Genomic DNA, 24379 nt, shown 5'->3' on the forward strand with positions numbered 1-24379 from the left:
ACTAAAAATCTCTCTTCTCTGAATTCTTAATATACTTAAAGTCTTACACAAATTAGTTGGTGATTAATTTAATGTGATATTATAAGCTTTTTTCCTCTCATATTGCTTTGTGGGTTAGTCTTCTTCACCTCCTAGATTTGAAGGAGCCAAATATAATTTAGGCTTTAAATTAATTTCAAGCTTCTGAAAAAATTAAAGGAAAGTAGTTTTTCTCAAAAGAAGTATTATTAATTGCTTCAGAGTTGAGCTGGGGTTGGAGGTGGGTGGCAGAGAGTAGGACCAAGCTACAGAAAAGGCATCTTGTTGGATGGAACTCCCTGAGCTGAGTCATGAGATGGGAGAAGCCAGAAAGACTGAGAAGCAAGGCCCAGGGTTTCTTTCCGTTGTGCCTTCCAGATAAATCCTCTGTTGTGTACATATTCTCTACTTTGCATTATAGGAAAGCATCAGAAAATGAACACTGTTGCTCATCTCTTCCTGCTTTTTACTTCTCCAGATCCTGTCCACCCTGCAACCAATACTTCCATTTCCTCTTGTTCATCCTGGACAGATGCCAAAAGGGACCCCCATCTGCTGGATCACTTTCTCAGAACTCTACAACTGCTTGTCTCCATAACTCCTAAGCAGCTTTTCAGATATTCATATTTTATTTCTCAATCTAGATAGGAAGTAAGGGTCTTACACCTTTTGGAATTCCCATTGATTCTAGCACATTTCTTTACTAGTAAGGGCTCGAATAATAAGTTGATTAGTTAGCTACTACATTATACCTCCAGATACTGATTTATTTCAAGAAAATGACACAGTTAAAAAAAAATATTCATTGAACCCCTGTCGTGTGTTAGGCAGTGGATTGGGTGCTGGGGAAAATAAATAATACTTGCCCTCGAGGTGCTTAGAGTCCATATGGGGAGACAGACCCCTAATTAGATATTTTAATAGAATATGCTAAGAGCTTTGAGAAGGGCATATGGAGCTGCCGTGGGAGCAGGGATTAGGGGCTCTAGCCGAGAGAAAGCTTCCTGGAAGAAATGACACATGAGCTGTCATAAAGGATCAATGGGAATTAGGCAAAGAAAGGGAAGAAGAGCGTAGGAGAGGGGAGACAACAGAGCAGGAGCAGGGACTTCTGTCGGTTGAGCGTTACTAGAGAGTGAAAAATATGAGGTGGAGAGAGGCACAAAATGAGGCTGAAGGAGGCAGGCGCCAGGTCAGGGAAGGCTGGTTTTCTAACACTGAGGAGCTGGGGGTTTATTGCTGACACTGATGAGGAGCCACAGAAGAGCTTTAAACAAGGGAGTGGCGTGTGCTTGGCAGATGTTTCAGAGGAAAACAAGAGTAAGGGTAAGAAATCTAATTAAAAAGCAAAACTATTTTAACAGTCCAAATGAGAGATGATAAAGACCTAAATTGGTCCTTGATGACAGGAACAGAAAGGAAGAGATGGACTTGAAAATCTTTAGGTGGTGAGGCAAAATACAGAATGTTGGTAATTCTTTTGGTGGTGGGGAGGCGTTGGAAGGGGAGGATGAGTCAGAGTTTCTGCCTGAGTGATTGTTAGCGGCATTCACTGGGACTGGGGAAGAGGACAGGGATCAGGAGGAGAAGCTCCGGTTTGTCCGTGCTGTGTGTGGAGGGCCTGTGGAGCATCTAAGGGACCAGATGAAGAGACATTAAGCTCTAGAAGTACAAAGCTCTGGGACGGGATCAATGCTGGACTACATCAGGCAGTCATTCACACAGAGTAACGGTTGGAGTCAAGGTGATAAACAAAGGAGCTGTCCAGATCTAACTATTATTTTCGCTTAGCCTTATTTCATTACTATTGTTTATTTTTAAATTGAAAAAAGTTAATGTACCACCTCCAGACATCATTATATGAAGCATTTTAAGGATAAAATTAAGTATTCAATGTGAAACTGATTTAAAAATAAAAAACATGCAGCCCTTTGTCAAACACTGGTATTTAGGAACACCACATTAAAATACAAGTCACTTTGTCAGTTTAATGCTAGATATGTTTTAAATAATGATAATTACAAAGCACTTAGTTTGTGCCAGACACTGTATTAATACTTAGACACTATGAGGTAGGTTTTATTATTATCAACTCCATTTTATAGATTAGAGGACTGACACTCATAACAGATAAGCTACCTGGCCAAGGCCACAAAGCTGCCAAGTGGCAAAGTCAGAGTGCAAAGCAAGTCTGTCTGGAGCCAGACTCCAGAGCTCTTAACAGCTACAAGGCATCAAGCATTAAGTGCCCCTCCCTCACCTCCATCCATTTGCCTAGGCCTTTTTGAAAGCAATGAGCAGATAGCTGACAAGATAGCAATAGCCCTGATAATCCAGGAGGAGGCAGGCGAGCACAGGAATTTTTACACCTCAAAAAAAATCACAATTAATGAATTGGCATCTATGAGAGTACATGCATCAATCTAGGCATTCATGCTTCTGAATTAGCGTGGTTAAAACCCACTGAGGGCAGAGGTTTTGGAAGGCAATTTGAATTTACACATCAAAATTTAAATGAGCTTACTCTTTGGCCCAGGAATATTGTTTCTAGGGACAAAGTTTTCAAAGATATTCACACAAGCATACATAGAAAAGAAACTGGGAGAAACCCTAACACCTGTCAACAGGAGTTAGTTAATTCAATAATGATGTAATCATACAATAAAAAGAATAATGCAGGTAATTTTGTACAAAGTAATATAAAAGAGGTCCATGGCATAGTAAGTTAGAAAAATTGCAGAGGAATTTGTAGAACGTACACAGCACACATACGTGTCTAAGTGTAGAAGGGTACCACCAAGCTATTAACAGGGATCACTTTAGGATGGTAGGATTGAGGGTAGAGAGGATGAAAGAGATCTGACACTTTAAACTTTATATGCTTCAAATATGCATACACGCATTTACATGTGTATTTATGTAACAGGGGCATGTATTGCTTTGGGGAAAAAAAGTTCAGTATTTTCTAAATCCAGTGAGTCAACAATCTGATAAGATTAAATTTAGTCCCATGCAAATTAACTATGCTACATCTATATAAGGTAAAGTCATGGCACTACTGAAAAGAATGTCAGATCAGATTGCACTGACATAGGAAGAGATCATGAAATATTAACTGGAAAAAAAGCACACTGCAGAACAGTATGTCTAGTTTGACCTCATTAAAAATACAAATCAGTATATTAATTCACATATGTGCATAAAAAAATTCTGCAATATGCAACAAAGTATGAGCAAGAGTGGTGGTCCTGGGGACTGGGATTGGAGGGAAGGAAATGTGAGGACTTTTGACTTTCTCCTTAATATGTTTGATGTTTTAATTTTTAAAATGGAAATGTATTACTCTGAAAATTTATATGAGTAATAAAAACATTATTTTCATTTTATTTCAGATCTTAAATACTTGATATCATAAAACCTACAAAAGTGCCCCAGAAAAATCTTCAGATTCAAAATGTTTATGAAATATATAATTTAGTATAGCTTTGCCTGTTTAAAGGCACACTAAAGACTAAACAAAAAGTAAAAATACTTTCATATATTTTCAAAATCTCAGTTTTTCTCTTTCTTCCCATCCCCACAATGTAAATCTAAGTCAAAAATGCTTCTTGGTCTTCATTCTGGATGTGGAGCCACCTCCCCCCTGGTCCCACCTCCTCTCTCATAAACATAGAGGGTAGTTTTCTTCTTTAACTGGGAAGGCCCATGGGGGACCCCACTGCCCTGTGAATGAGGATGCATTTCCCCATCTTGATGTAAGGGTGTTAATAGGAGTCTCTCACCTTTGCTCTGCCTCTCCCACAGCACTCACACTGCTTCTCCCTTACCTGACAGTCTCATTCCTGCTTCTAAGCTCTGGCTCACAACTTAAGCATTCCTCTTCTTCGTGGCTATCTTTAGAGAAGACCAATTCAAGAACTTAAGAACCTCTGTGATTTCTCCTAAGGGTTCTGTAGGAAAGTCCTGCCACTTGAGAAGCAAATGTGGGTATCTTCCTAATGAGGAATAATCCACTCTGCGTTTTCCAATGTTTGGCATCTTCCAGGGAGCTAGACATCTCAGAGCCAGACTTCCTCACCGTTAGTCCGAAGTAGCAGGGCACTGCAAGGGCCTGCTGTGGAAGATTCTAGCCTGCAAGCCTAGCCTGCAAAGATTATGATCATCAAACACTTACCTAAAATTCAAACAGACCTAAGGGAGAAAGAGCTTCAATTAGATCAGCTTATGAATCACTCTTTTAACAAAGGATATAGAGAGAATATTATCAAAGCCCTTAATATAACTTAAGTCTGTATTTCTTCAAGGTTTTGGTTACAAGTAACAGAAAATAAGTAAATTTGAGCAATAAGTGGGAATCTCCCATAAGGCTAAGAGTTTTCCTGTGATCCCTTCTCAAATGAGTAGACGAGCAACAGACAATAAGCTGGAGTGAAAGTTGTAAAGTCCCTCTCTTTAATCATCATCCCGTGTTTGCTTTCACTCACACCAAGCAAGAGGATCAGAAAGCAGCCATTTACAATTGTTTGGAGAGCCAAGATTCTCAGTGTGCCAAAGTGAGACTTGTATGCTTGGAATTCACTTGGAGTCTAGAAGGATCCAAAAGGCTTGTGAGAAATTGGGGAAGCAGCTGTGCCCCCTTTGTTTTCATCACAAAGTGGCATGAGTGATTCCCAAGTGATATTAGATAAGCAATCTTATTTTTGTGAGTGATTCAACATGGAGACCAGATTTATCTTAGTGTGCGTAAATTCTAACTATTGAAAAAAAAAAAGCATAAACCTGTTCTTTCCTTGAGAAATCAAAAATTATATTATCTGAGGCTGCCTTTTTAGAACTATTTTATATTTTTTTCTTATATTTCTTATAAATCAAAGTTAACATTTAGAATTATGTCCACATGATATTAAAAGTTAATCTCAGTATTCAACCCTTTATCTCATGGAGATATTGACTTAAAATACCTTAAAAGCCAATTTTCAAGATCAAATCTAAGTTATGGCATAATAGCTAAGAGCATAAAATATGTCAGCTCTCTCACATCATCAATAAAGATTAGATACTTCAAACTGTGAACATAGATAACTTAGTCATTCTCATTTGATGACTATGAAAGCTAATATCAAACTATTTTAAAATTAATATAAAAAGGGCCATATGTATGTTTTTTCAAAGATTTATCTTAACATAAAAAGCAAACTGAATAGAGATTTTCAGTTCTTAAAGAAAAAAGCCTAATTAATGATAAGCATCCTACTTACAAGTAAATAATCATGTACAGGATAAGTTCTAAAATAATAATTTTAAAAGCACAATATCCAAATTTTATTACAAGTTAAGATTTCAACACAGAAACCTTGCTATGGTGTTGAGTAACCTCATGGCATCTGATATTACTTTGGGGGATTTGGAAAATACAATTAGTTATCAGCAATCAATTTGTTGACTTTACTGTCCCCAGATACCATTTGCTACCAGTGGGAAAATGCTGTTTATGCTCTAACTACTTTTACACACTTCAGAACCTGCTAATTAGCACTTAATTTTCCCTTTGCTTAGGGAATAATGATTATTGTCTTCACCTAATACAAGAAAGAGCTACCTTTAACAATTGATTTTTAAATATAGCTAATGATCCATAGACAATACCCATCCCCCCATGAGCACCTTACATATTCCACTAGAACATAATAACCACTTTACTTTTTCAAGCTCTGCTAGAGATAGTTAACTTTAATGCTAACATAAATGCAAGATAGCCACTTTGATTATTTTTGGAACAGTAAAACTTCAAACATTTTGACCTTTGGTACAAAAGTTTCAATCATAGCAGTTTTAAACTTGCATACTAAGAGATTAGGATGCGATTTAAAATAATTTAAAATGAAATGGCAAAAGTGAGAAATGAATTCTTATCAAGTAGATGATAAAGAGGCAAAGCCCAAACAATCGAAGCTAAAGTCTTTCACTTTTATATTCTTTAAATTTGTATTTTATGGTATGTGAATTATATTTCAATAAAACTATGGTAAAAAATTTAACACTAAAAAAATTTGTAGAGAGATATTTGGTATCATGTGACCATTTTTCCCTTGGTAAAGGAAGTAATTACAAAAGGATGACAGTTGACTTCTAAATTATGTCTAAATATCATCTATAGTTTTCAATAGCAGATTCTAGTCTGGAGACAAAACTTTCTATTAAAAAATGTTTTTCTTTATATTTACAGCTCAGAGCATGCAGCAGTGTTAAGTGTTACTTCATTTTTACTGAATCATATACATGTTATAATGGAATGGATTAATAAAGTAAGTTCTCTATCTTTGGACAGAATGTACACTTACAAAAGGCAACTCTCCTCTAGTTTCTAAGCCTAAAAACATGCTATAGTTTATTCAAATAAAAACTCTGAAGTGCAAATTTATGAAATCTGGATTGTGAGTCTGAGGATGATGAATCAAAATCTAGATATTCTAGGTGGTAACAATGAGATTATAATACACAATCACATATAACATGTGATTATATGTATATTACCATATATTTATTTCATACAGTGACAGAATGCCAAATAAACAAATAATATGCAGTCAAGAAAATGAAGCCAAAGTACTTTTTAGTATCAATAAGAGTATGAAAGATATTATTATTCAAGTTTCCAAATTCTCATTTCTAATTAAATCTATTTATTTATTTAAAAAATATGACAAACTTCCAAAAAATGTTGACCAAAATAATTTAGATAAGTGACATAGCAAAATAATTGTCAAGGAAATTGAAATATTCACACCAAACACTGAGACACAAAATTTTTAAAAAGACCAGAGAATAGAAATCTTGACTAGACGACCTGAATGAATAATTCCCAAGTTTTGGTTGTGGCTTATGATAATCTAATGAAAGATTCAAAGAAATGATACATTTGACAAAAATTCATGGGAACGCCTAAGATTTAATGCTTACTATATAAGTAAAAACAGAAGAAAATAAAATTAGGTTTGGGTTAAATTAGATATGAAATAGTTTAATAAAGTAAAAACAAGGCAACTTGGCAATTGCTTATGAGGAAATTTTAAGGAGTTAATTTTCAAAGTAGCACATAGAGAGATGCTTGCATAAATCCCATCAGCAATAATGTGTTACTCTGATCTCAGTGATATTCACTTTTAAGTGATGCCATAACTAGTGTAACAATCCTGCATTTATGACAGCATTCATCTACTCAGTCCCTGAAGACAGTAAACTTAAAAGCAGTGTTTTTCTTTCTTTTGCACTTACTAATGATATATTTAGTTTTATAGGCACTAGCCACAGATCAAACCTTTTTTATGTCTCACTGTGGTGTGTAATTTTTTTTTAATAACTGTATGCTTAAAATAATTAGTACTGCTGGATATAATCACTAATTTCCTAAAACTGCAAAAGGCAACTTAATATTTCTGCATAGCAGCTGTAATACACAATATTGCACAGAACTAAATTATTACAAACAGTGCCAGCAGTTTTCTATACACAGTACTTAAGATAATTATAAAAAATCATCTTCATTACGGCTTGCTATCATTTTTTTTTTTACAGTTTAATTTGGATAGGTTACAAAATACATTCAAATCACACAGATATAATTAATATAAACCCAAGAAGCTATAAAATGTTCCCAACCAAATCCCTTTGACCCTGTTAATGTCTGCTCCTTGTTAATCTCAGGCAAACATTGTTTGTAGTGTGCATTTGTTATAGAATATAAAAAAAGGGGGGGGGGGTAAGGAAATCCCTTTACAGTTGTTATTGATTCCAGCATTTACCGGCTGAGAGTTAAGTGCTGTTTACAAAACAGAACAGATGCAGATGCTGACAAAAAGGTAAACAATTGTTGCATGGCTTCCTGCCAGATTCTGAACCGATATATTAAACTCCAAGTGAAGCACATTTCCCCTATGGATTGCACTTATTGCCACTTCATTTCCTATGTGCTCCGTCTCTCTATTGCCATGCCCGGCACTAAGCTATTTCCAGTTCTTTGCTGACCCCTGAGGCCTGGTGCTACCACACACAGCCATCAGAGAGGGGAATTGCATGTGTCTGACACGGCCTGAAACCAATTATTTGATATTTTCTTCAGAATGATGCCCAACTCTGTTGGGAATGAGCAATCATGAAATAATTTACCTCCTGATTTAATTTTTTCCTGCACAAATTAGTTGTAGACTGAGCTGGCTATACACAGATGCCTGTGACATAGCTCTGTCTTATCAAGATGATACTTGAAATGAAGCAGGGGGGTCTGAACTGAATAGGTTGGGGAATCTTGCTTTAAAGAGGCATTGACAAGTTTATCAGATATACTGATCACATGTACTCTCTGCTGATTGAAAATGACAGAACCTTAAAGAACCAGCAGGATAGCAGGAAAAAACCCACAAGGATGCAAACCTTATCAGTGTATTTAATGTTTTTAAACATCCTTCTGATCTCTGGTTTCCTTGTTGTGTCTCAGAAATGTTGGCATATAATCAAAATTGAACATAAAATAAAAAACAAACTCACATTGGTTCATGACTGAGTGACTTTCACCAAATTAGTATTTAGTAATTTGGTTTTTGGATGTAGTCAAGAGAGTATGGATTTTTCTTTAACTCAAATCCCTACTAGTGCCTTTCATAGAAATATAAAGGACTTATATTTTGTTGCCTGTATGTCACAGAAACAATGCAACGAGATTCTCTCTTACCAATAGACATAGATAGCTGGTATAAATTTGCATATGTTTAATCCAAATAATGAGATATTAAGGCCAACTGCTCAAGCTCTATAAAGACAACAGAAATCTCTTTAGAGGAACTCAGTGAATATAAAACTTCAATCAAATCTGTGCAGTAATATCTTGTCTATAAAGTCAAGCAAGGATTTTTCTCATTTTTACATACTGATTCCACATTAGATCTTAGCTACTAAATCTTAAAGGGGCTGTTATTGCTGCATCTTCCTATCTCTCTTCAGGGTTCAGGCTCTACTAACTAGACCATGGACCAATAACTGTGGACTTTATGGCTTTTGTAACCAGGACTAAGAAAATTTATAAGAAAAATATCCATTAAAAGTACATACTCTTCAAATAGCTGAAGGATTACCGTTTTATTGTGCTACAAAAAGAACATTAAGAATGAAGATAATAATTGATTTCAGTACAGTTTGGAAAAAAGATAGAGGAAATGCAATATAAAACAGTTTTACAATATAACTTTCTCTCACAGTGATCATAAAATTTGGAGGCCATTTCTCTTCTTTTCACGATAGATTATTTCACTAACTTGGGTATCTGCTCCAGTAACTTCTACAATGATTAGTACTGTGTGTTTTTGCTAATGGAAATACTAATACTGAATTTTAAACTTAAAGTAATTTCTACCTTGCAGGACAAACAATATAATTGCCAGTTATTCTAAAAATGGGTCAGCATGATTATGTCGTAGAAACTTAAAATATCACAACTTCAAATTACTTAGTCTTTTATATTTCATGGGCATCATAATTCCAAAGGCTTTATTAGATTTTCATCTCTCACTAGCACTTGCCTGCTAACTTGGCACTGCCTATGATTCTATTATGGAAGAGACTAACTTAGTAACAGGGTAAGTTACACTTTTCTAAATAATAGACCAGACTTTTCTGGTTTTACTCAATGTTGAAAAGAAGTTGCAAAAACAAACACTGCTTTTGCATTTTGCTTTTGATTGAGGCAATATACTGTACTTCATTTTAAGTAACTTTTAATTTCCTTACATGTGTAGTTTTAGATCTCCATTTAGATAGCCCAATCATCAAAGTTCTTATGAATGTTTTGATAAGATGAGAAGCAAATTAAAAATATATGGGTAAACAAAGGAATAGAAATTCAATTTTAAGGATGACAAGAGGCAAAAGACTTTCTTACTGAAAATCCATTACAACTTTTAAACATTTTACCCAAAGCTAAGGATTATTTTCTCATTTCCACGTACAAGGGTTGATTGGGCTAACTCTCAAAGCTACCAGCAGTTTCTTTTGTATAAATCTCTGTGCAAAGGGATCAGTCCGTAGTCAGAAAATGCCAATTTAGACAAAGAATTTGAAGAGTCCCAGGTGTAAAAGACACAGATTTCCTCTGAGTTAAAAAAAAAAAAAAGGTGGAGATATTACATGATAGCTACTTTGAGGCAGAAGATATGTTTTACACCAAATATTTGACTTCATAGATGTGACACTGATGGTCACAGATTTTCATACTTACATATAAATAATGACAATGAAAATGTAATAATGTATATCTTCCAAGTTGATTTTCATAATAAAGAATGTTGTGCTGCAGGAACAACCATTTCAACTCCCAGTCTCCTGTTAGAAAGAGTCCATTTGTAAAGAAATCTTACCAATGTTTTCTGCTTATTAAATTTTTCTTCCTGAATATTTATGAAAAAAAAGTTTAGTACTACTGATTACTAATATAATAACCAGAAGTCCCATATTACATTTTCTGAGAGCCTGAGAAGAAACATGTTAATTAAACAATATTCAAGGTTATAATAGTCCACGGGAAAATGACCATATGTTCAGTAAGAATTCAGGGATTCATGAGCTGTAAATGCAAAAACCTATAAACATTTTCACATAAAATAACAGAGCTAAGCATTCACATTTATTATTATGTTCATAAATCAAGACACAGAATGACATAAATAACTTCAGCAGGGGTAAGCAGAATTCAGGGAAGTTTTAGAAAGGCTGCATAGTGACTTAGCAACTCACCTTCTACAGAATTTGAATTTCTGGCTTGCAGCAACCTCCACGTGTTCTACCTGTCCACATTTTTTGATCGATACAGAATAGTTGTAAAGTTAATTTGTTCACTTTTAGAATTTTATTCTGAACTTCTTTTAATAATTTGTTTACAATTATTTTCATTTGTCTCTTCATGTTACTTATATTTTTAAGTAATTTTTTTCCAAATTAAAAAATGAAGGTTTTAAAATCTCAGTATTTTAATCCTTTTTTTGGTTTTTAAAAATGCTATTGAATGGTTAATAAGGTATTTAAATCTCAAGCTGACCTACGACCCCTCAAGAGAAACCAGTAAGTCACTTTCATCTACCACCCTCAGTATCTGAATGTCCTAATTAAAGAATGTAGCAAGTGAAATATTCTTCCCACCTTTAGGAAGAACACACAGGTATTATAAGGAGGATGGAATTCAATAACTGAGTGCAATTTAGTGTTTGCTAATTGTTGCTGCAGGGAAACAAAAATATTAATAACATTAAATTGCATCCCCTTTCTCTCTTACAGAATACACTTTTCATCTTTGTTGCTTTAAAGTCTTCAGCACAAAGATGCAGAGGCCTCAGAACATTTAACAGTGACTAATGAGGTCAGAAAAATAGATCCCATGCAGCAGAAAACATTTTAGGCAGATAAAGATAAACATGTGCATATGCATAATACTACATACCAAATCCAAGCACATAACATACACCCTGCCCTCATGTACATATGTATTCAGCCATTTTTCTCATAGTTTTTAATCAAATAAATAATTTCCACAGCTGATACAACCTTAGTAAGAAGAACTTAAAAAATACCATCAATTCTAAAAATTCTAGCATCAGACTTTTTATTTTCTTATGAAGCACTGAGATATAGTGGGAAGATACTTCTAATCTTGGTTCCATCTCCAATGTGTTTGTTAACCAGCCAAAATGTTTTAGTTTTTTTCACTCATAAAACAAGAACTGGAATTACTGCACTGCCTAGTTTCAGAGTGGTGATGGAGCAAAGTTAAGTTAAATAAAATCCCCCCCTAAATGTGGAAGCATCTTGCAAAAATAATGCTAATGGGATTATTATTAATTAATCGTAAAAAGGATCTTAAATCTGTCAATAATTGCTTCAACTATTTCAGTAAGTTAGTTTCTTTCTTTCTTTCTCTTTCTTTCTTTCTTTCTTTCTTTCTTTCTTTCTTTCTTTCTTTCTTTCTTTCTTTCTGTTTTGGTTAACAGTTACTTTTAGATTAAATGTAAGCAGATTACCTGCATTTCTAGGAATAAAATGAGAGACTCATCTAGATTTTTCTATATTAAGTCAAAATTAACGTTATTATTTTTCTTTTCATGTGTTAATATGGAAAGCCTTGGATTTTTTTTTCCTTTCCAAATCTTTCACAAACTGAAAAGCCAGTGATGTAACTTTTGCACTCTATTACTACCATAGTTCCTTCCAAAATCCAAGTGTGTTTAATTTTATATGTAGAGAATAAGTATACGTTACAATTCCAGAAAGTCCAACACAAAAATCAGGATCTGTGGCTAACATGGGAATCATTCTTCAAATTATAAAAGTATTCCTGATCTTGCAAGTGAATTCATTTAGTGGAGACAGAAAGACAGTATTTAAGAGAATAGGCTTATGATCCAGCAATCCCACTCCTCAGCATATAACTGTAGAAAATTCTAATTTTAAAAGATACCTGCACACCAATGTTTGTAGCAGCACTATTTACAATAGCCAAGACATGGAAGCAACCTAAATGTCCATCGACCAATGAATGGATAAAGAAGATATAGTATATATATACATAATGGACTATTACTCAGCCATAGTAAAGAATGAAATAATGCCATCTGCAGCAACAAAGGTGGCCCTAGATATTATCATACTAAGTGAAATAAGTATCTTATGATATCACTTACATGGGGAAATCCAAAAAAATGATACAAATGAACTTACTTACAAAACAGAAACAGACTCAGACATAGAAACAAATTTATGGCTACCAAAGGGGAAAGGGTGGAGTGGGATAAATTAGGAGTTTGGGATTAACAGATACAAACTACCATATATAAATTAGATAAACAACAAGATCCTACTGCATAGCACAGGGAACTATATTCAGTATCTTGCAATAAACTATAATGGAAAAGAATTTGAAAAAGAATATATAGATATATATATATTCAGATATATATATCTGAATCACTTTGCTGTACACCAGAAACTAACACAACACTGCAAATCAATACTTCAATTGAAAAAGGAGGGAATAGGTTTGGTCATAATTCAGAAATGGATTTGAATCCCAGCCAAGGTACATCCTAGCAGTGGGACTTCAGGCAAGATACTTAACTTGTCCAACCTCAGTTTCTGTAACTTTAAAGCAGGGATGGTATCCAACTGTTCAGAGATGTCATAAGAATCAAATGGTGTATCAGTGCATAAACTGTTTAGCACGGTATATGGCAAATTAAAAGCACCTAAAAAACAGTATCTATTATATAACTGGCTTTATATATTTGTAAATAATAAGGAAAAATGAAGATGATCAATGAGAAAATATTGACAAAAATTAATGTTGAATTCATGTTCTTAGTAGCATCCTTTGCGAAGTATATACTTTTAAGTTTTTAGTGCAAAACAGAGCCTGAGCTATTTGTGCCTTATCAAAACTCAAGAATCAGAATGGCTGGGAATGACTTTTAACACAGAAAACACGACCTTAAATGGCATGAGGAATTTGTCCTGTCCTGTTTCTTACATAAAGGATGAAATAAAACTAAATAGTTCTAATTTTCACCCTCACCTTGATGGATGACCCTTTGCATGTCTACTATGGAGAGACAGTACAGAAAGGAATTAGACTGAATGGAGGCTATCCTCCTGGCTCAGAAAGAGGGCCGGCGAGCCCATTCTTTCTACTGATGGCAGGGATGTCTTAGCACAGTCTAGGAGACGCCTTAAGAAGGTACTAAACGTGCCACATAACAGAAAGGGTGGGAGGAAAGGCTTTAGGATCAATTATGTCAAAACCGAAATCACTTTTGACTTTCTTTACATGCTGAAAAACATACTAAAATTATTTACAAAAGTTTAACATGTACAATTGTTTCACTGTAATATGGCTTGTGAAATTCTTACCCAGAGACTCAGGACAAGATCACTCATTCTTTCATACTTCATAGGCCTAATTCTGAGGCTTTCATTTTTGTACTGACAGAGCAGTTTGCACGGATACAGAGACATCTTTTGAGAAAAAGTCTTTAGTCCATGCCTACTGTCTACAGCATTATAGAAATGAGCTGTTCCCTCCCCAGAAAAAAACACAAGTCACTACTAAATCCCTGCCTTGTCTGCTTTAAATACACACCAGAGAAAAGACATATGGATTTCTTTTCAATCAACAATACAGAATAATATTGCATTTCCAGTTCTTGCCTGTGATCTTAATTTTCAATTATCTGATTTAAAATGCTCCTAAAAAATAAAAATTGAGACTAAAAATAAAACAAAACAAAAACACTTGGCTGTGGGACCCAAGGTAAAGCCCAAAAAAGAATTACTAGGAATAGCTTCAGATGTCAGCTGGAAAGAGACTTTACTTTCTGTTTTTGCTTAATCACGGGGTCCCCTCTTCAACCTTCCATCTTTATTAAAAATGCAACGGCAGGAGGTAGGCACTTTCCATACTGTTATTTTCAAGTTTCACTTGGGGAAGAAAAAATCACACAGATAAGGATCTAAAGGAGGGTTTTGGATGTGCTACAGTGGCATGCAAAACCACACATTTAGCCAACGAATATATCTGTACTGGTAGTCCGTACAGAAAATAAATGTGGCAGGTTCCAGTGACAAACTGTAGGTATAAAATCTGGTTATGGCATGATTTCCACATCACAGTGTCAGAATAAGTTTAGAGTTAAAGTTCAGATATTATCTAATATAACCCTTTCATTGTATTGATTAGAACAATTTGAAGAAGTTAAATGATTTATCTAAGGTCACAAAACAAGGGGTAGGAGATTCAGTACGAGCACCTTTCACTCCTGACAACTGTACTGTTCACCTTGCAAGAGCAAATAATTGTAAACAAGGAATGTACCAGTATGTCATTAAAAAAATAGCAAGTATGATAAAACAGTGGGGAAAAAAAGGCTCATCAACGTTTCCTAGTATTTTCAACAATGGTACAACAAAAAACCCTGAAACAGTATCATTATTTTAAAGGAATTTGTGATAAAAGGAATAAAGCTATAATTTTCTCTTATGAATTTTTTTCCCGATTACTGTTTTGTATTACAAGAAATTCTAGCCTCTACTAGTGTGGAGTTGGCAAACAACAAGCACAACTGTCATCAGAGATCTAATGGAGCTCTTCACCTCTGTCTCCAGAGGACAACGGGGTGAAGAGGTGTGGTGTCTTCTAGGAGGCTTGGTCTCTTCTGTGACAACACTAGACAAATGCTTCTTTCTGTACATGCTTTGCATGCTGGCCTCAGGATACTTCTTCACATTTCCTTGAGATCAGCACTCAGCTAGTCAGAGTTACTCGAGGAGTAGGAGAGAAATTAAGGTGACTTTTGATTGGCCTACTTTCCAAATGTGATCTGTGATTCCCTAGTCAAAATTCTACCTTTATCTTGGCTTGAGGTCTTCTTTACTCTGAAGAATCTTTTCCTCCCCTGAGGAATTCCATTTCTCCTACCCCTAATCTTCCTTAACAAATATCAAGGAACTGTGAAAGGGAAGGAGGTAGAGGCCACTAAGTTTCAACCTCTCACCCACTGTGGATCTTCAGAAACCTTCCAAATACTCAAATGCATGTATCATACTCTCTTAAGTCTTTCCCTTTCAAGCTAACAATAACCTCATGAAAAATTCAGAATAAGGTAATACAGTGTGCCATGGCATTTATCCTATGTTTGAAATCTCCTAATTGCATCATTTCATATTAAAATACACAGAATTTATTTAACTAAAATTTACCACACATAAACAATTCTCTTTCTCAAGTGCTGAGAAAAGTAGCAATAACTTTTCCTTAAACCCAAAGAAAATACAATTTTAAAAGTAAAAGTAATTTGATCACTTAATCACTTAAGAGTATTTGTAAAAATAATATTGTTCTTTTCTAGATCACCAAATCACAAAGATTATATAATATTTACATTATAACATTATTTCATCATTTTCTTCAAATAACAAAACATAAAAATAGACACAAAGATCAATATGGAACAGAATCGAGAACCCAGAAATAAACCCTGCATAAAAGGTCAAGTAATATTTGACAAGGGAGCCAAGAATACTCATTGTGGAAAGGGTTAAATAAATGGTGTTGGGAAAAGTGGGTAACACATGCAGAAGAATGAAACTGGACCCTACCTTACAACATTCACAAAAAATTAACTCAAAATGGATTAAAGACTTAAACATAAGACCTGAAGCCATAAAACTCCCAGAAGAAAGCAAGGGAAAAAGCTCCTTAATGTTGGTCTTGGCTATGATTTTTTTGGATATGATACCAAAAGCACAAGCAGCAAAAGCAAAAATTAGTAAGTGGGACTATGTCAAATTGAAAAGCTTCTGACAGCAAAAGAAACAATCAACAAAATAAAAAAGACAGCTATGTGAGGGAGAAAATATTTGTAAACCATTTATCTAGTAAGGGATTAATGTCCAAAATGTGTAATGAACCCATACAAGTCAAGAACAACAACAAATCTGATTAAAGAAAGGGCAGAGAATCCGTACAGACATTTTTCCAAAGAAGACAAACAGATGGCCAACATGTACATGAAAAGATGCTCAACATCACTAATCATCAGAGAAATGCACATCAAAACCACAATGAGACATCACGTCACATCTGGCTACCATCAAAAAGGCGATAACAAGTGTTGGTGAGGATGCAGAGAAAAGGAAACCCATGTGCACTGCTGGTGCGATATAAATTGATACAGCCACTATGGAAAACAGTATGGAGGTTCCTCAAAAAATTAAAAATTGAACCACCATCAGCGATCCTACTTCTGGATATATATCCAAAGGAAATGAAAACATGATATCAAAGAGATACCTGCACTCTTATGTTTACTGCAGCATTATCCACAATAGCCAAGATAAGAAAACATCCTAAATGTCCATTTGTGAATAAATGGATAAAGAATATGTGAGATTGGGATATATAAAATGGAATATTATTCAGTGACCGAGAAAGAAGGAAATCCTCCAGTTTGCAACAACATTGTATAGACTTTGAAGGCATTATACCCAGTGAAATAAGTGAGACAGTCAGACAGAGAAAGATAAAAACTATATATCACTTATATGTGAAATCTAAAAAAAAAAACTGAACTCATAGAAACAGAGTATTATGGTGGTTACCAAGGAGTGGGGGATGGGGGAAATGGGGAGACCTTGGTCAAAGGGTACAAATTTCCAGTTAGAAGGCTAATAATTTCTGGGGACCTAATGCACAGCCTTGTGACTATAGTTAATAATAATGTATTATATACCTGAAAGCTGTAAAGAGACCAAGTCTTAAATGTTCTTACTACACAAAAGTTACAGTAATTACGTGACATGATGGAGACATTAGCTAATGCTATAGTGGTAATCGTTTTGAAATATTTAAGTATATCAAATCAACACACTGTACATTTTGAACTTGTACAAACTTATATGTCAATTACATCTCAGTAAAGCTGGGAAAAAAAGACTAGTATACGTACAAGGTCTGCTTAAGATATCTCAATAGATCATAAGGTAGGCATTGTGAGTAAAAAACTTTCAAATTGGTATTATCTTCAAATGAGAAGAGTAGGGGATAGTTTAGAAAAAAAGGAAAACAATGACAACACATACAGAGGATTCAGAACAGTATTCTTAACGGAACAAGCTATTTCCATCCTGTTCTTTTAGGCAATAGAACACAGTCAGAGTCAGGGCTCTGCAGTCAGACAGACCTGAGTTTAAATCCTGGCTTCGCTCTGTAACCTTGACCAAATTACTTAGTAACTGCTATGCCTTAGTTTCCTCATACTGGTACTGACCTTGTCAGGTGGTTAGAAGGACTGAATGAAATAATGCTCATCGATGTCTGACTCAGTAAATGTTAACTATTGTTACCTAAGGAATATCTAGAGTTTCAGGCAAAATATTAAAGACTTGGTGAGTGTAAACATATACTAAAGATAATATATGACTCATTCAAGCCAATCTAGATTCTATTCAAATAGGAATATAACTTATTATAAATTATATTAAGTATTTATTTATAAATTATTATTTTGCTAATCTCAAACTGCACTCCCTTAATAAATAAAATCTGGTCATTAGGTTAAATGTTGGTAGAAAATATGGTTGACTTGTTAAGTTAGCTTAGAAGTTCTCAAACTGCATTAGCAGTAGTTACCATTTAGTTTTCTTCCCTTTGCTCTGTCTAGCTTAGAGACCTTAAACATGGTAGCTGCTAAGTGCCTAGCCTATGGTAGATACTCAAAAAAGCTGAACTGAACTATTTTCAGGCATCCCACTTGAACAGTGCTGTTTGAAATCTTTTTTACCAGTGACAAAGCATTTAATTCTACACTTTGAGACAAGATCCAATAGCATGGTGGTTGAGAACATGCATCTCGAAGACATAAAGACCTACATATGAATCTTGATTCTGTACAGGTGATCCAGGACAAGTTAATCTTTCTAAGCTTCTTTCACTATTTTTGAAATTGGAATAAGGAAAGGGATGTATTTAGTATGGTGCCTGCCATATGGAAAGCATTCATTTAATAACTGATTTATACCGAAGTTCAGATAAAGGAGCTTGAGAAAGATCAGTGCACTTGGACTTGTGGAAAATGCTTCAACTTTTGGTGTTAAAGCCCAAACACATAGTTTTCTCTCAGAAATAGGAAAACATCTCAATATCAGCCTTTAAGACTCCATAGCAACGTACACATATTTTTAACCATATGGATCTTTTCTTCTGTTACAAACTAAACTATATTTAGCACACATAAAACTTTCATATTGAAAGCACTATACAAGTAAGCAGAAATTTTTTGAGTATATAAATATTTTAGAAAATAAGTACACTTATGAAAATGCATTTATAATCTATCTAATAAAATGAAAATTATTTACTATGAGCAAAATTATAATGTTCCTAAATTAACTGACTTTGTATCCTGCTGTAATCTAAACTTGGCTGATGCATCTCTGCTCTGTGATATGATACAGCTTCCTGAGGAAAATAAAAATTTTGAGAGAAAACATTAAATGATTTGAAAATTCTTAGAGCAATTTGGCATTCTGGTATCTTATTAAGGAAGGTAGGTAAAAACATAGTGAATGATTGATATTTTCATGAAGTGATCATAAATTCAAAGATAGCATTTCACCAAATGATAATTTTCAAATACTTAAAAAATATAGTTTATGAACCTATTTAGAAATATACCTCAGAGTTCTATTTAAAAACAAGCATAATCATAATTTTAAAAATAATCATATTTTTCACCTTGATTTTTCTCAACTGGTGAGAAATTTAAATGACAGGAAAAATTTATTATATCATAATAGGTTTTTTCCTTTTTCCTTTATCTTTTGATTAAAATTAAGAATCTTTAAATCAGCACTTAATTGTATATATATATCCTTATAGAAACATTATAGGAGGAAACTTTAAAATCCGCTATAGTTAAAATGCTGCGCCTTCATAATCAATTACAGAATTTTGTAACTATATTTCATAACAGCTCTTTGTCAGAATTGGCTGACTAAAATATTACAACTATAAACTTCCAATTTTAGTTGATGAAAATCTCAAAAATTTTCAACAATTCTTTTTACCTAATAGTACTTCAGCTTTGGAAGATACAAGGGGTTAAAAAGTAAACTTTTCTATTTTTTATATATATATAAAGTTTCATCCAATAATTCATGCAATTAAAAAAGCCAAACTCTTATTGGCAACATTTCTGACCTACATTTCCAGTATCTTTAATCATTTAAGTGACAGGAAAGAAAACACTTGTATTATTATACTTACAGAAGAAGAAATGCCTAAGAGAAATGCATAGTGCAAAATCTCATAACATTTATTTTCTGATTTAATTTCAAGTTTGCAATCAAGTTTAGCCAAATAGAAAAGTGTTAGAAAATTAAAGGTATCGAAAGGCTTACGCTAAACCAAGTAGAAATGTAAAAGATCACTAACCCAAAGCATGCACGGTTCCTCTATGCCTGCTGGAGCTCTTGCTTGTTCTAATCACACGAACACCACTTTCTTTGAACTGCAGCTCACAAAATTTTTCAAGAAATTTTGCCATTTCTTCTGTAACAGTATCCAGGTAAGTTTCTTTAATGAATTTCAGTGTTGAGGATGGAGCTAAAATTTCACATAGTACGTTAAAATCCTCTTTTATCATTGAGTATAACTTAAGCATTGTACCTTGGCATTCATTAGCCATTATGTCTAAATTTGATTCTCTGCTGTAAGAAGAAAAACAGTTCTGCAGAAGATTAGCCAACAGTTTATTCTGTATGTTTTGGTACTTGACTGTAACTTCTGATTCTGGATAAAGAAACAAGAGTTGTTGCATGCACTGATTTTTCAACAAAATTTTTTGCTGCGAATTGTTTATTTCATTGTGGCTTTGTAATTTGCTCACTAAGAAGCGTCGGAGATGTAGTCTTATATCATCCCATATAGACTTTACATCCATGTTGGAATGATCTTCAACAGAATGAAGAGAAGTCCTAGAGAGGAAATGCAAACATGATCCACTTAGAGTTGATGGGAATGAAACACTGCTCTGGCAGGAGAGGTCCCAAAGTAAGTCCAGTGTCAGTTCTTCTTGATTTTGTTCATTCTTCAACAAATCTTGCTAATAAAAGTAAATTATAACATTAGAAATGTGATTAACTAGAAGAGTAGCAGGAAAAAAGGATTTCTACAATCATACAGAATTTCATAATAATTCACTTCAATTTAAAATTGGTACTCTGATGTTCTTCAAGAAATTTTTTTTCTGCATATGAAATCTAAACAATTCACACCATTTATGGTCTGTTAAATTGTGTAAAGACCAGGTGATGAACTAAATTTTCAGTTAGATCTCTAGACAAGAGTTTTCAGCTCTCATTGTTGTCCATTCCTGATATAACCTGAAACGTATGAAAGCTGTAGCTTAAAAATTCTAAATAAAAATCTGTAGTAAAATATCTACTGAAATGTACTCCTAAGACAAAATAAATTCAGGATCATGCCCCTAATTAATTCCTGGTAGATAATTTTCATGCCTGAATGAATATACTTATTATTATAAAACCCCACATGAACATAGAGAACGGAGACCTTTAAACATAGTACACACCGAGGGGTTACTAGTAGCTGCCACCCTGAGAAATAAAATTTAATACACTTAAGAGTTTAACTTTCATTTACATGCCTTTTTGAGAGTCATGTGAAGAAAGATTTTACCTTGGAAATTAATCTGAGACTATTTCAGTTCTCTCCAAAGAAATAACTAACTCAAAATGGGAAAAATATACTCTCAGAGTTGTTCCTCAAAAGATGATAAAAATTATTTCTTTATACTTTCTGAGTTAACTGACAGAAAACAATGGTAGGTATAATTATGAATAGAAAACAGACAAAAAATTACTTTCTTTTTGGACTTTGAATTACACACATGAATTTTCCTTACAGGCTGACTTTCCTGATTATGTCTATTTCAGCTAATACTGAAATTGGCTTATATTTTCTATATTGCAACAAGCTGATTATTTAAAAAAAATAGAAGCAAGGTTCAAGCAGCATAAAATCAGGCCAGCTTTGAAATGTCTTATTGACAAAGATACCACAGGTATAATGTGTGACTCAAAATTATAAAAACCTTCTAGACAAATTCCAAGGCTTTCTCTCAGTCATGCTAAGTTCAGTGATGTCTAATTTAATGTTTTACCTGTAATAAGTAATAATACCTAATATAGATAGTGTTTTATTATATAAAAAGCACTTCTCTATACAGTCTCTCACTTATTCATAATAAAAACTCTGTGACATAGATATTTAAAAACCCAATTTGCAGATCAGGACACTAAAGTGCAGCATGTTTAAGTTACTTTCCAAACGTCACACACAATAAAGCACAGAACCGAGAGTGGACGCTGGCTTCATTCTCCTCATCCATGTTCTTTCTACTACACTCCAGAGAACCAAAAAGTGCATTGACCTTTCTGAAGCTCTCTTCCTATTTAGTTCTTTTAATACTTCGGGAAAAGAAATGTCCTTAGGTAAAGTCCAGAACACCGCCATTATAGTAAATACTATAAAGCAAACTGGTCATGTTAGTGCCTTAACCTTAAGTTTCTTTAAATCAGTCAATAACTGGAAATATTTGACCAAGCAAACATTTAAAGAATAATAAATTACAGAAGTTTAAAACATGTGTCATGTGTTTAGTATGATTGCTTAAATTTTGAAAATGACTTCATATAACTGCCATAATGAGACCTCTGTTTCTTATTTAAATAGGTAATTAATAAATAAAACTTTTTTATGGAAAAAATAGATATATGAACAATGCTGTCAAGATTGACACGTTCAGCATGTAAAAACTTGGTAAGGTTGTTTTAATCTGGATCGGTTTTAATAATATGCTTCTTTTCTCAAAATAACATGATCAATTATGTAAAAAAAAAACCTAGGTCTGGAACAGGCCTATCAGTCTAATGAATTTGAGCAAAACTAAGGCGGCCTTTGCCCTGCAGTGAATAGAGAATGACTTATGTGTGACAGATTAAAAGATAATTAAAAGCTTTTGCTTTTAATTAAATGAGAAAGCATTATTACATCGATATTAATGAAATTCAATACTCATGGCTCTTAATAGAAATTAAAGGAATAACTATATCCATATTTATTCTTCAAGGCTCCACCTTCAAGAGATAATGGGTGAGAGGATTTTCTTAAAAGAAGAAGGCTTCAGGGCATATAGTCTTCCTTTCTCTTCCTTTTATTACTTTGTAAACATTAAAGAGACATCTGCAATAATAACAACAGCCAAAAATTATTTTCATCTGATTCTGTCATCCTACGCCATCTACAACCTCAAGATATTTTCCACATCTGCCTCAGTCAATGTTTGATGTTTACCCAAAAACAGTGCCTTTTCTCCCCTAAATTAAATTAAAACCATAGCTACAGAAATACTGCTTTCTAACAATTGTGCTGTTTCTCTGGGAAACTGTTTTTGCAACCTTATAGATATAGGTGTAATAAAATAACTATTCTTATTGAAGGTTACAAAAACCTTCTAATACAGAGAGGTGTCAGTATCCAAGAATGACCAATGTAATAATTCTTCATCAATTAACAGTGATCTTGTATAAATTGCTGCCTTGATTGAAAAGAACTGGATATGCCTGCAGGTTGGGAATGAAGGGAATGATGGCCAAGGCTACTTAATAGATACAATCGATGAAGATCTTATTATGCTTAATAAGGAGCACAGAGAAAATGAGTGTTGTGAAAGGACACAAAATGTAATAAATACCAACTTTTCTGGTAGACAATTATGGTACATTTCAATACATTTTGTAATGTTGATATGGTAAATATCACACTACAAATCACCCCAGAATTTTAATGTTTAACGTCCATTTTTGTAAAACTTCATGTTATTATAAAAATCTTAGTTAAAAAAACCCAAACAAACAAATAGCTTACTGGATTCCACTACGGATAAAGAAACAAAACAAAACACAAACCCCAACCCCTAGATATGGCAGCTAATATGGTCAATGAAATAAATATTTACATCCAGAAGTTGAATGAATTGTATTCCATGTTCACCCACCCCACTCCACTGTAAAAACAAAGATTCTTTTTTTTTTTTTACCAGTGTTTTGAGGAATTTTATCAGATCTCCATGGGGAATGGAAGGTGACTTGTATGAGTTATAATTATAATTTTTTAGCCATTCAGAACAGTCCATTGTTGTTTGTAGCCGCACATCTGGATATTGTTTGTTAACTTCAGACTGTATTTCTTTAATGCAATGTTCTATGCTATAAAAAAGAAAAGAAAAAGCCATTTTGGTAGGAAGTAGGTAATGGTTCTGTCTCATAATATCAGGTTCTGAAATGTTCATATGTGATACCTGGTTGTATACAACTTACAAAATTATAAAACGTTCATATGATGTGAAAATAGTAACAAAGAAACTATATATTTTCATTCATAACTGAAAACTGAAAATTCAAATTTTGTGGCAGTTTCATTTCAAATGCAATAGAGTAAATATAAGATATCTAGCTAATCAAAGGTGAATTAGAAATTCCTTTGTGTTAAAACAAAAATCAAGCATGAATGCAATGAAATAATGATCCCTTTGCGAGGCAGTGGATGGAAGACAGAGGTAAAATACTATTGATGACTGAAGATCAGAAACATACATTATCTACTCATATATGAATGACTATAAAAATTATGGAAAACTTCAATTAATGCAACATTAAGAAATCACAGAACAGTAACAAAGAACTTGTAATT

At 33.8% G+C, this 24379-nt stretch overlaps 1 protein-coding gene across 9 annotated transcripts in view; it reads right to left on the minus strand.

Moving 5' to 3' along the window:
• Nucleotides 1-24379, minus strand: part of KIAA0825 (KIAA0825 ortholog) — a 349875-nt gene that overhangs the window by 271300 nt on the left and 54196 nt on the right. For 8 of the 9 annotated variants that reach the window (XM_032476137.1, XM_032476164.1, XM_032476157.1 and 5 more), the window contains 2 exons: nt 23727-23895; nt 20039-20708 (listed from right to left, as the gene is read on the minus strand). In XM_032476137.1, the coding sequence (XP_032332028.1) occupies nt 20039-20708; nt 23727-23895 (839 nt within the window). Of the gene's footprint in view, nt 1-20038; nt 20709-23726; nt 23896-24379 lie in introns of those variants that run through there. The other variant, XM_032476165.1, reaches the window with a different exon arrangement.

Source organism: Camelus ferus, chromosome 3 (genome assembly GCF_009834535.1).
Source record: "Camelus ferus isolate YT-003-E chromosome 3, BCGSAC_Cfer_1.0, whole genome shotgun sequence".
NCBI classification, from domain to species: Eukaryota; Metazoa; Chordata; class Mammalia; order Artiodactyla; family Camelidae; genus Camelus; species Camelus ferus.